The following is a 14026-nucleotide window of genomic DNA, read 5'->3' as shown; positions in this document are numbered from 1 at the left end:
TAAAATTAATATTTATTAAGTGTTTTATTTGTGGTGAAAAAATTACTGAAGAATATCTTCAAATGCAGAATAAGTTGTCACCTGCGTCAAGACGTAATCCTGTGCATAATGTAGAGCAGCTGTATGTAGATAAGACTATTATCAAAGCAGCTAGAGAACGGGGTGATGAGTGTGCCCAGAAAGTGATTTAACGAATTGCTCTAGTGCCTGAAGGCTCTGACTTGGTGGCGCAAGATGCAAGATATCATGCGTCTTGTTACAAAAAGTTATTCCGCGCACCTCCTTCTGTAATGAAACCTGGCCCGCCCTTTAATGAATATGTTGATAGAGCCATGGAAGACATTTATAATTTTCTTTCCAACAATTCAGACGAATATCAGTTTACACAGGAACAGTTAATGGGTAAAATAAAGGGAGTCTTTCAGCCTTGTATAAAAACTGTCAGAGCGAGACTTGAGAGCCACTGCGGTGACGACATCTTCTTTGTTGAGAGGGGGAAAATACACCAATAGTGTGCTTCAAAAACACTGGCTACAAAATAATTACTAAGCATTGGTATCAAGACAGGAGCTCCAACCCCGTGGAGGAACGTCGTCGGATTGTAAGAGCTGCTGCAGATATTATTAGAGATGATATTCGATCACAAGTGTACACATTGGAAAATTACAGCCCATCAGATGACTTTCTTCAAGATGTGAACTCGGTGATTCCACATACAGTATCAGAGTTTTATGAGAGAGTGATAGGCAAAAAAAAACATGGAAAGGCAGAAGGATGGAAAAGGAAATGTGTTGCCTTATCGCACGCCCTGATTTCAGCAGCACGGCCACGATCTTTCGTTTCATCACTCCTAACTAGTGTAGATGAATATATGTACAAAAAATTTGGCTCAAAAAAACTCATTGATGCGCTTTCAGCCCTTGGATTTTCATGTTCTTACAAAGAGGCAACTCGACTTAAACAGTCTGCCATTCTGCATCCGGAAATTCCTATTCAAGATAATGCTTTTGTGCAATTCGTATTTGATAATGCAGATTTTAATATAGACACTTTAGATGGATGTGGAACGTTTCATGCAATGGGAGGGATGGTGGGTGGGACCACCCACCAAAGATGCAGTCCAGCAACACGCTTCAAGAACATACTTGCAAGTGCAGACTTGGCTTGGTCACGATAAGGATCCGACTGAATGGGGGTGGAAAAGGATGCTGTTGGGTTACTTACTCCAGTAACAATGTTGAAGGAAGCTGCACCTCAGGCCTTGCTGAACTTCATATCATGTCAATGTAAAAAAGGTTGCGCTGGAAAGTGCACCTGCAGAAAGTCGGGTTTGAAATGTTCCCTACTCTGCATTCATTGCAATGGCAACTCCTGCGAGAATGCTGTAGAAGCCTTCGTTGATGACGATGACGAGGAATATGATGACCCAGTCGAGACAAATTTGGGTGATAAGACAGATAAAGAAGCTATTCAGGGCCAGAAGTACGAAACTATAGTCAAGGGCTCGTACTTCTGTCTAAACTGATCTACCATTAATTTTATTTTTTGTTATGCTGACAACTTAACTAATAAAGAAAAGAATGTCAATAAATGTTAATTTTACGAAAATACCAATTTTTTATCTTTTTATGTACCTTATCATCTTAATTGTATTAATAATCTTAAATGTATATTGTGATTACGTTGATAGGCATGTCAGACCAAGCTGCGAGCACAAATGTAGTGGCTTGGCCTATTTTAGTGGTCTTCCCATTGGGAATGTATGGCGACCGATATGCTGAAATAGTCTATCTACTATATGTATAGCTAGGTCTGACACAGGCATGACGATTGTTGTCAACGTATATGTTCATATAACAATAATTGTTAAAGAAAAATAAAATCAAGGAATGCCAAGTTTAAAACACCTAACCTCTGTTTCAATTTTTGGCCTGGTTTTGGTGGATTAGAGTTTGGATACGTAATAGAGATAAAAAATATAAATTATATACCTATTTCTTTAACGAAATTTTATTTTCTACAAAATTATTATCAATAAATTTTTCATAAATTTGTACTGGAAACGAGGTATTTATAAAAAACCAAACCTAGTCGCGCAAAAAACTCGTTTTTTCAAAAATATACGCATCTTTACGACTTTCTACCTCGGTACCTATAAGAGATAGAAGAATTTTGATTAAACAAAAGTTGTGGGTTATTTTATGTTCTATTATACTTGTTCAGATACTTTAGCCGAAATTTGCATTAGAAATGAGATATTTGGGAAAAACTAGATTTTGGCCCGATTTCGGCCAGTTTTTTCAAAATGGCGGCGCGAGCACAGGTGCGCCAAGGTCGGAAACTCAGATTTTACATCAGGGGATCAGTTTATATAACATATAAAAAAATTGGGACTACCGGAATTACTTCGATCGTGACCCCCTTTTTGGCGCTAATTGCACTGGCCTATAATACATGTCATTAGAATAAAAAGGAAAATCAAAGAGAAAACAAAACATACCTTGATTGTGTTCTTGTATTTTCAAATCGAGAGCAAGGTGTTTCTGCTCCAACTGGGATCTCAGTTCACTGACCACATTGCTGTGTTCTATATTCATCTTGTCCAACTTCTCATTCTGCGAACTGAGCTTGGTTGTGGCCTCAGCGAGATTATCTGTGAGCAACTTGATCTGTTCAGAGGACTCGAGCTGGAGTTCTGTCAACTTGGATTTCAGTTCATTGATGGTCTTCTCCGATTCTACCTTGAGTTTGGCCAATTCGTCATAGTGGTTCTTTCCCAGAGATTCTTTGTCACCGTCCTTCTCTCTCAACAGGCTGTGAGCTTCGTCAAGAAGATTTTGCAGTTGTGCTGCCAGAGCTGGAAGGTTTGTAGATAAATTTTAAATAACTGCATTGAAAAGAAGTGAAAATGGAAGAGTTTATGAAACTCTTGAACATCTGTAAAAGATAAGGAGAAAAAACTCAGAGAGAAATTCAATGAAGGATGAAAGATGAAGAATCAAGGATGAGATGAAGATGAAGATTAAGATGAAGAATGAAAGATGAAGAATTAAGGATGAAGTGAAGATGAAGATAAAGATGAAAAAATAATGATGAAGAATAAATTATAAAGATGAAGGGTGAAAGATCAAGAATTAAGTATGAAGTGAAGATGAAGATAAATATGAAGAATAAATGATGAAGGATGAAAAATGAAGAATTAAGGATAAAGTGAAGATGAAGAATGAAGGATGAAGAATGAATGATGAAAGATGAAGATGAAGGACAGATAATTATGGTGTTTGCTATCTTGGAGCCAAGAGATTTCAGCCAGTCAAAAGATTGTCGATAAACGATTGAGCCAATTTTCAAGACTTCTCTTATTTAATAATTTAAAAAAATAAATACCATGTCCAGCTTGCACTTCGTCCTTGTGTTGTGCCAGGATTATTTCATTTTCAGCCCTGTGCTGTCCCTCCATTAGGACACATTGGGCTTGCAGCTCATCCACCTGGCGCTTGGTCTGTTCTAGTTCTGAGTCCATGCCTTGCAGCGTGCCTACCAGTTTCTCCTTTTCTTTCTGTAATTGAGGTACAACTTTCTTTTGACTGGTGTTGGTGCAAAACATTTTATAAATTTTACAAAATTGAAATTTGACTTTAAACAATTAGTCAACAATAACATCACAAATTGAATAAATATTCATAAATAACTCACCATCAGCTCTTCCTTGAATCTCTGAAAATAATAAAATTTATGAGTACATTTATAAAATTTTAACAATATTACTGAATTATTTGTTGAAGTAATTTTCTGTCTATGGATAAACATCACGGAAAGAAAATTATATTAAATTAAACATACTCCGAAATCCTCCTTGTGAATATTGTCTTCCTCAGCTCGGAACATGAGATCTTCCACCTTCTGTTTTTCATCATCTAGCTGCCGGGCGAGGACCTCATATTCTCCTTTCAATTTCTCAATGTCCTTCAAATACTGAAAAAAATATTGACTGATTATTGACTGTTTGAATAAATTAACCAGAAATCAGGATTTTGTGTTGTAATAGATCGGTCAGTTGGTGAGATGAAAAATCTCACCCAGACGTCGCAGGAAAAGGGAAATATAATAAAGGAAAATATAAAGCAAAAAGTATGAAGGGTGGGTAGGAATCTGGGGGTTAGTGCGTTTATGCGGTGCAAGGCCTCCCATCGTAGATAGAGTCCAGCTAGAGAGGTCAAAGGGTCTCCCTCAACCGGTCTCTCCCTATCCGTCCTGCTACACAGTTGGTGGACAGATGCCTTCACTAAGACCTGGACAAACCTTTTCCCGATAAACCCGAACACCCCTGCTAAGTCACCAAACATAGCGAACCACTTGGGGTGACCTATGGCAGTAGGAGTTTTACAAATATTTTCAGGTTATTATTGTAACCCGGGAAAATTTAACTTTCTTTTGAAATAAGAATAAAATATGGTATACGGTTGAAAGATACAAATAAAAGATGGTATACTTGTTGAAAGATACAAATAAAAGATGGTATGCTGGTTGAAAGATACAAATAAAATATGGTATACTGGTTGAAAGATACAAATAAAAGATGGTATACTTGTTGAAAGATACAAATAAAAGATGGTATGCTGGTTGAAAGATACAAATAAAAGATGGTATACTGGTTGAAAGATACAAAAACCCTTGTAATATGAGATGATACTCATTATTCTCACGGCATCGGATCGGCACCGCCTTGCCTCATTTCACTAGCTTGTCCGAGGCGAGGCAATACCATAACGATGCTCGTACAAACAATTCTGAACGACTCGAGCTGAGGCGATGCTGATCTGGTGTCGGAGTGATACGTGTGCGACAACCTTCATGCTTTTATTTTCTATTATTAAAATGGGACGTACAAGGGCGTATATAAGGGGGGAGGTTTACAGGGTTCAAACCTCCCCCATCCGCCTTAATATTAGGAAAAAAAAAAAGAACAGTACTCGTAGATTACATTCTTGGAAAATACAACAATATTATTTGCACCATATCGACGTGATGTAAATAATAAGTTGTGGTCCCAAACATCCCCTCCATTAGGGTCAAACCCCTCCATGTGAATGCTATAGCTACGCCCTTGGGGACGAAGTTTTCCGTTGATTTCTATCTTTTTTATGGTCTTTGCCGCAGACCCGGGAATAAATAATGTATTAAATGAAATACCTGCGCATTTTCCTTCTGGCTGGAGGCAAGTGCATTCTGCATTCTTTCCATCTGCAATCCCATCTTGGCTTGCTCTCCTCTCTCAACTTCATGCTCCTTTATCAACTTCTCAATGTGCTGCTGCTTCTCACGAAGGATTTCCTGGAGGGGCAAAGCAATGGGGTATTAGCTTGTAATTGAGATGCTGATTAGTTAAAGATAAATTTTTAAAAAGTAGCGCAGGAACAGGAATTAGAGGATCGGAAAAAGGATAATGATTTCTCTTATAAGACACACACAACTTTTAAAGTAATTTCTCTTACTACCTATGTACAATCGACTATCCATGACAAAAAGGTATGTTCATTAAAATAGGATGACATTATCAATTTTCTAATTTGAAACAAAATAACTTTTTTTATAAAATCATGTCAGAAAAATGTAAATCATATTTATTGCACATGTAATATAAATTATATTAAAAAAAAAAAATCGTGTTTGGGTTATTAAAAAAATAAAATTATTACATAATTAAATTCCTACCATTTTTTAAAAGCTTTTTTCAATGATAAGCCAAACACATAAAATTGAGTAATTCATAAAATTTATTTTCATTTTTCTCTTTCTGAAAATATCTAAAGAAAACAGTTTCAAAATTTCAACTATCAATATATTTGAATATATTATATAACTAGAAACCAACTAATTTGACAATTATTTTCGAAGCGTCATTGTATTAACGTTCCCCGAAGCAAAGAAGCGAATTATTTCTGAGTGGCAGCGAGAATTATGCAGATATCGTCGCTAAAGTACGGTACATATATTTATAATTTTTCTTTAAGCTACTGAGAATCAGAGGCTTGTCATTTTGCCGTTGCTATACAAGACGTTCGTTTGAATATATGTAACATTTGAATAACAGTCAAACAAGATTCTGATTTGAGAAATTTAGAAGAATAATATATTAATAAATTGATGCCATAAATATGATTGTGTTTAACATTTGTATTAAATTCTGCCTATTGGAATACTTCAAGGTCATTTTGTTTAGCCTGTCTTGATACCCATCGTTTGAGCTAAAATAGTTCATGTTGATTTGCTTTGGCTTGTATAACAAATAAAGCGCCAATTGTTGGTCTTGAAATTATATCCCCTTTCAAGCCTCATTCTGAAAAGCAGTATTTTAAGTAGTTCTAAGCAATTGACGCTATCCTGATACTGCACAGAATTAACTGAATACAGGAAAGTCGTAGTAATAGCCTAATAATTTTGTTGAGCGGTTTATTAATGGATAATTTTTCTTTTTAAGAAAAAGAAACATTCTTGACTTACGAATAACCTGACAATATTTCAAAATCTCCTACTACCACCACAGAAGCTGAAAATTTTGCTTATGTCGTGATAAGGACTTAGCAAGCTGAGGAATTGAACTTACGACGCATTGGTGGGACCCAAACGAAATTCCAACGTAACCACTAACCGATGGATAATAGCTATAGAGACTGAAGTTAGGCACAGTTCGAGTGTGCAACTAACTACTGTCGTTATTAGAATTCCATGTTAATATATTTTATTTTGGGAGCAAACAAAAATGGAATTTTGTCATTGTAGACTTATAAAACGTTAAGAGTTATGACTCAAAATGTTAACGTCAAATGGTCAGCATGGTTGTAACAAAAAAGGCATAGCTCTCGTGAGAATTGCGATTAGTTTAACATTAACTACCAAAAAATATCGTAAAACCTCCAAAACCATTTTTTTTTATTAGAGATTCTTCATTTAGCTTCAAGTTAAATTTTACCTTACGTGTCATAACTTCTTAGTTACAATTATTTTGATCTCATATATTTCTCATCACTAAACTAAATAAATAATTTGTATAGGTACCTACACCATTTTTTTGTGATATTTTATTTCATGTTTCACCGTATGCTTAATTTTCTAAATAATTGTATTTTTTAACCTTTGAAAATGCCGTGCTCTTGTGATCTAATACCTCTGTAGTGTGTGCGTATTATTTTCAGATTACCAATTGGATACGCCGGTGCCAAATGGATACAAATTTCTCGTATCCAATGGGTTCTTTTGGCGCTTGAGAAGTTAAAGATGTATGTTGGTACCCACTTTAAATAATGCAAAACTTCTAATTATTGGTACTGCATAATTCTGATATTTAGATTAACTATCTTAAGAGTAATTTATTATTGATTTATTTATCTAATTTGCCGTATGAGAGCTGTGAAGTTAATTTAATAAGCATTTAGACTTTTAGGCTTAATGCATCTAACATCCATTTCTAATACTCGTAATAGAACTTTATATATGCGGATAGAGCTCAATCTTACCATCTAATTTTTTATACACGGTGTCCGGAAACTCATAGTACAAGCGGAAAACTGGTGAATCTATTTCACATTCGAGTTGATTTTCTAGTAAACTTTTTTTGATTTGAGCCTTCGTTTTCGAGTAAATCGATTCCAAAGTTGGAAATTTTTGGCCAAATTTCAAAAAAATTACTAGAGCATTCATCTCTATACAGTATAAAATTAAGTTGCTATCTGCGTTTGTCTGTTTGTGCGTTTGGGGCCGTTCAAGTATTATGTAAGCACTATAGGGGGGCAGGGGGGTCTTTGCTTTGCTTATTTTTGATGACATGGGGGGTGGGGGGGTTGAGATAGTGATTACGTCAGCACTGCTCAGAAGTAGTTATTTTTTTTTTACACATTGGCAACCCACACATTGTCTATGTTTGAAAACCGAATACATATTCGGGGATTCCCACAAATAATTAATACGTTAAGGTACTCGCTTAGGAGCGAATGGGGGAATTACCGCTCGCTACTCACTTGTCTAAATTTCTTCCATCAATCTATTGTTTCGTTTCAGTACGATTGACGATTTGACGTGTTGTAAGCAAATCAAAGCAAGTTAATATTTGTGTTACCGTTGATCCTCTTTCGCTTATGAATCAATAAAAAAACAGAATACATTAACAGAAAAATGCATATAGGTACCAATTTTTACATAAGCATGGGAGGGGGGGGGGGGGGTAAGAGCTTTGCTTACTTTTGGTGAAAAGGGGGAAGAGGGGGTAAATAATTGTAATAAATCTGCTTACGTAATACTTGAACGGCCCCTTTAGTTCTTCTAAACTACGCAACGGATTTTGATAGGGTTTTCACTATCATTTGGAGAATTTTTTCCCGGAAGATTAACATATTTGATACATGCATATAATATTTATAGAAAGTTGAGAAAAGTCGATGTTTTTTAATCAAGAGATTTTTTTCGGGCACTACACTGCTAAGGCTGGCTATATCCTCATGAGATATATCAAAATAATGTACTACGGAATTGTATATCTTAAAAAAGCCTACAAAAAAGTCTGTGAGATATATGTCTATCTCCTAAGGATAACCCCCAGCAACACTATTAGATAATTTGTATAGCGCTGTTTTTGTGAAAAATCACATAAAGGGCGTTTATCATATCAGCTGTTTAAAGTGTTTTAAAATGCATAGAAGCGTAGACTTCGCTCCAAAAGTATTTTAACCCTTTGGTTGCCGAAAAAAATGGAAAAGTTAAGTTTTTTGGGTTCTCTTTGTTGTAGATTCATCAGTTTTCCGCTTGTACTACGAATTTCTGGACACCGTGTGTAAATTCGCCTTTGAGGATGGTGTATGGAACGTTGTTATTGTTGAGGAAGGGGTGAACCTGAGTCCTGAAGATATCAACGATGCCACCAGATTGTGCTAACAGATGGAAGCACAATCTATGCTTCAAGATATCTATACACTCGATAACAATTTTTTTAATAGAAAGAAAGAAAAACATTCCCGGGTTACGAATAACCTGACAATATTTGAAAAATTCCGACTACCATCATTATGAGCGGAAAATGTTGCTTGTGAAATGGTGGAAAACTTTGACTAGCAGAGGAATTGAACTCATGGTTGGTGGGAATCCCATGCATTTGTCCACTCATCTACTACTTACTGATCGATTTAAATAATATTATTAGATCAAGTAATAAAAAAATAATACCTACAAGTTAACTTCATGCAATCCTTAAGTGTTCATAATTTTTGTTAAATAATTTTCTTTTCATATTTCACTATGCATAATTTAATCTTATTGTGTAATGTATTTTACAGTATTTACCTGGACTCTTTTAATATTTTTGTTGTTGTGTGTGTGTCTTATAGACGTGGAGATAATATCATAAAAGGTAAAGGAAAAAAGGGACAGGAAAAAACAATAAGAACATACATAAAGCGCTCAATTTTTTTATTTACAAAGTATAAATTAATATTAAATCTAGATTATTAGAGTTTAATTCTATATTAATAATACAAATCTAAAATATATTATCGAATTCTTCAGGGTAAGAACAAGAATACAAGCTTAAAAAACAAACAATAAACACTATTAAATGTAGCAATCCTTTATTAACAAACATTTGTACATCGTGTAGCACTGCTAATTCTAGAAATTATAAAGGTGCTGCACGGAGGCTGTATATTGTCACTTTTAGATTTATAAGTGCTGTGTATTGTCACTTCTAGTTATAAAAGTGCTGTACGTCGTCACTTCTAGATTTAAAAGGGCTGTATATCGTCACTTCTAGATTCAAAAGTGCTGTATATCGTCACTTCTAGATTTAAAAGTGCTGTATATCATCACTTCTACGTTTATAAATGCTGTATTTTATCATTTATAAATATCTTTATAACCAATTTCTGTGCAGCATCTTTTGAACTTCATAAATCATTAGTGCTATTCACCGTGCAAGGATAGTAGTTCCATTAGTTAGTTTTACAAGTCAACTCATAAGAATGCATTACAGTTATATTTGAAAGGTTTCCACTGGCAGAGACAAATCTGTACACCGATAAGAAAGTTGGAATTATTGTAGTCGTACGTAATCTGAATTACCTGAAGAGTATTTTTGGCCGACATCGGAGTCGATGTTACGCGAGGACCTGAAGACAGCCTCTGTTTCCGGGAAATATAATTATATAAATTTAAACATAAACAATATTCTGTATAATAAACATATAAATATTCGAGCTTTAATCACTTGATTCGAACATGTGAATTATTTTATTTGAACTTCAATTATCAAATAATTATTTTGTGGAATGCTCTAGTATTCTTATACTACATACTTTGTATGAAAAGGGGTGTTAGCTAATACTAAAGAATCAATTTGCTACTCTGAATGCAGCGTGAGTTATATTTAGTAAAAGAACCTATCGACTAAGTCATTATACATTGTGTGAATAAGGCACCACGGAAATATTGTTACAAAAATCACATCTTTCCGACCAGGAAATATTACCGCCACATTTTGGCGTCATTCATAAATTTTACTCTCTAAAAAATTCCTAAACTATTTAAATTTATTAGCATTAAGGGATGGTTTAATACTTTCGTTAAAAATTAATGATTTGTTAATAAACTAAAATATGAATATTGGAGATAGTCTGTTAACAATATTTTTAAATAACCTTTCCACGTGAAGATCTAAATTTAGTTCAACAAACATTATTAAATAAATATTAAAAAAACAAATGATAAGATATTGCCAAAATTCCCACACATTAATAAATGGTAACTTTATAATATTAAATATTTTAAACAATAGAATGTTTAGTTACACGGATTAATAAAGTTACAATTTATTAGTTGTAAAAATTTTCGCAGAAAACGATTTTTTTTTTTTTGTTAATCTGGATTGTTTTTTTTTTAACTCAGTCTTACCACCACGCCCTGGGTTTCGCCCGATTTGTTGGAAATCTTCGTCAAATACTGAAAAGCTTCTCTCTAATCCTAGTTAAATAAATAATTATCATGCAAATAAGTTAATAATGATGCAACATGCAATGGTTAGTTGAAGTAATTACACATTATGAAGATCAAGTTATAATAATTTATTCCCAAAACACCTTGAAGTTATATTTAGAATAAAAAACGGAGTCATTATTCTATGCTATTTGTCACATCTCTATAGAAAGATGGCACATTTTGTGGTTTGAATATGTCAAATATGTATGCATAAAGTACTTTAATATCTATCTCGACACTTATTGTCGAAGTTTGAATAGTACAATATACAAAATTAAAACAAGCTGCTAAATTGAATGTCTGCAGGACACCCACATAAAAATTGATTAAAAAAAATAACTTTGAACATCTGCACGTACAATATATTTATATTCTAGCTTCGAGCAGTGTTGACATTCAATGTTTTTAATGCATTTAAATACATCTGTTTTCGTAAGCAACAAAAAAAATGTGACGCTGGATCAATGTTTACTCAGACACCGAATTCTCAATGAATTATGCAAGAAAAATATAATTTATCACGCTTTTTAGCAAATTAACAGCTGTTCAAATATTCACGCAATCAAATCTGCTTCTCAATTTATTCAGGACTGGGAAATTTTCACTTGAATCCACACAATGTGTTAATGGAAAAGCCAAAATAGAAAAAGCTGCTAATTCTCATACAAGTTATGCCCAAACAAAATACATATTTACAATGAAGAGGATGTTCTAAATATGGTAATAGCCAGGTTAATGAGTCAAATAAAAGCAGTGAAGTAAGTGTTAAGATGGGTTTTTGTAAGTAGAGGAAAATAGACAACATTTTCAGTAAAATTGTGCAAAAACTCCTATAAGAGGAAAATAGATTACATCCTAATTAAACTGTGTAAGTGGGTTCGATTCTTAAATCATTTGTATTCAATTGAGTTCAAGAATGCAGTGGAATATTATGTTTGATTATACAGAGAAATATTACCATAAAATAATAAGGATTAACAGAGTTCTTCAAAAGCTGAAAAAATGCAGAGATTTTTGCATGGAATTACAAAATTAAATGGTGTAATATTGGAATGATTTATTTATTTCAATATTATCAAATGCTTAAGTAAAACAAGATTAAAACTACAGCATTTTTCTAATCCAAATTCCACTCAATAATATTATCAAGCAATACAAATATAGAATAGTTGTGCAAAAGCAAATTTATTGTACAAGCTTTATCAGACGGCTTCCTGTAAAATTTCAACACCTTTTTAAACTTATTCAATGAGAATTATACGAAACAAATATAAAACAAACAATGGCGTCTTGTCTTATTTCTCGACAGTAAAAATTGGATATTTCAAAGATTTGAGAAAATTAATTTATATGATTTTACAACATTCAAAACAGCAATGTTTTACATCTTTTGTATGTTTTTGTTTTGGTGAATGAAATATGACATAACAATACAGAAGTACATTTTCAACTTTCTTCTGATGAATGAACAAAACAGTGATAATGATGACAAGACAAAACACATTGAAAACCATGCAGAAATATATAATAGGATGCAGACTTTATGTTGAAACATGCCTACTGTGTACAGCAAACAAGCACGCCTGGTGGAACATGCACATTCATAATTAGGTGCTGTGAACTTTCACCTCGAAGACAGCCACAAATTGACCACTCGCGCTGTAACTCAATTATTTAGTCGGCCATTGCAACAAATTTAAATAAATGAAGCTGTCAATTTGAAAAAATATAAATGGTGAGTTTAAAATCATGATGGTGAGACATCATGAAAAACTGGTGCATAAGAAATTTAAAGAAAAATCATAGTATTGAAATTGAACCAAAAAAATGAGGTCATTAATTAATTATTATTTTTAATATTTTTTTTTATTTTTTTATTTAATTATTTATACCCGCTAAACTGCCATCTCATAATATAATACCTATCTTTTACAGTCGGAGCCAATGGTCATTTATGGTGTGGTGTGCAATAGTACTAATACTATACTATAGTAGAGTGGATGGGTCTTAGATATTTGTAATCTCTCAGGTTATGGGGCGCTAACCTAAATATTGTAGTAAGCAAAATTTTACAAAAAAATCTAAGCTAATGAGAATCATAAATGAGATAATACTATGTATATATACTAGTCTAGCGAGAGCTTGTAGTACATCATCGACGATCATCCTCTTTCTTTTCGCGTGTTTTGTATGAAAACGAAAAAGACAGAAGATGCTTCAACCATGATGTCATGTACGATCTCTCGTTGGGACTATTGTAGAAATAAGAAAAAAGGAACAAAACATCACAAAATCTTGTAAATATTTTGTCACTTTAGAAAAAGACAACACCTTACTGCCCAATCTGATACGAGGGTTAAAAAAGCATAAACAGCAATCATGGAAAAAAAAATGTCAACATTTAAAAAAAATCGTTAAAAGGTACTGAGAACTTTAGGTGTCAGAATGATTAAGCAAATGGGAACCACTTACGCCCTTTTAGTTTGAAATAGTCGAGATATTAAATATTTGAAGCAGTAATCTCGACATGAAGGGCTCAAAACTACACAAGGTTATTTACAAAAACATACAAATGATTCTAGGCCTTTGAGTCAAATAAATAATATGTATACAAAAAAAATACCAATAATTCAAGGGCTTAAAGTCAGACAATTTTATTTACAAAAAGATATTTTGTATTGACGGCCTCCATGGTCGAGGAGGAAAGCTCTTGAATAGCAAGCAGAAGGTCGTGGGTTCAAATCTCAGCGTGCGCAAGTAAATTTTATTTGATTAATTTGTGTTATTTCACAATTTATTAATTTAAAATAATATATAGTATATTTGCAGCACGTTCCATAGTGGAAGATACTCTCAGCTTCTGTATGGTGTAAGACCACCATTCAGAATTGAAACGTTGCTTGAAATGACTTTAGCCGTGTTTGGTGCTAGATCTGAAGAGCCAGGTATTCCCCCACCTTCCTCTTCCCCATCTTCTTCCCCTCCCCACAACCTTTAGTCTCACAAC

At 33.7% G+C, this 14026-nt stretch overlaps 1 protein-coding gene across 7 annotated transcripts in view; it reads right to left on the bottom strand.

The window, feature by feature from the left end:
- The window catches only part of CLIP-190 (Cytoplasmic linker protein 190), a 176335-nt gene that overhangs the window by 16821 nt on the left and 145488 nt on the right, over positions 1–14026 (bottom strand). For all 7 annotated transcript variants that reach the window (XM_089634202.1, XM_089634203.1, XM_089634205.1 and 4 more), the window contains 6 exons: positions 10108–10167; positions 5194–5334; positions 3844–3975; positions 3697–3717; positions 3388–3559; positions 2501–2857 (listed from right to left, as the gene is read on the bottom strand). In XM_089634202.1, coding sequence (XP_089490328.1) covers positions 2501–2857; positions 3388–3559; positions 3697–3717; positions 3844–3975; positions 5194–5334; positions 10108–10167 — 883 coding nt within the window. The remainder of the gene's footprint in view (positions 1–2500; positions 2858–3387; positions 3560–3696; positions 3718–3843; positions 3976–5193; positions 5335–10107; positions 10168–14026) is intronic.

The sequence above is a fragment of the Hesperophylax consimilis genome, chromosome 8, assembly GCF_061612785.1.
Source record: "Hesperophylax consimilis isolate HC1 chromosome 8, BYU_Hcon_1.0, whole genome shotgun sequence".
Classification (NCBI taxonomy): Eukaryota; Metazoa; Arthropoda; class Insecta; order Trichoptera; family Limnephilidae; genus Hesperophylax; species Hesperophylax consimilis.
This window is presented reverse-complemented; position numbering and strand designations above follow the sequence as displayed.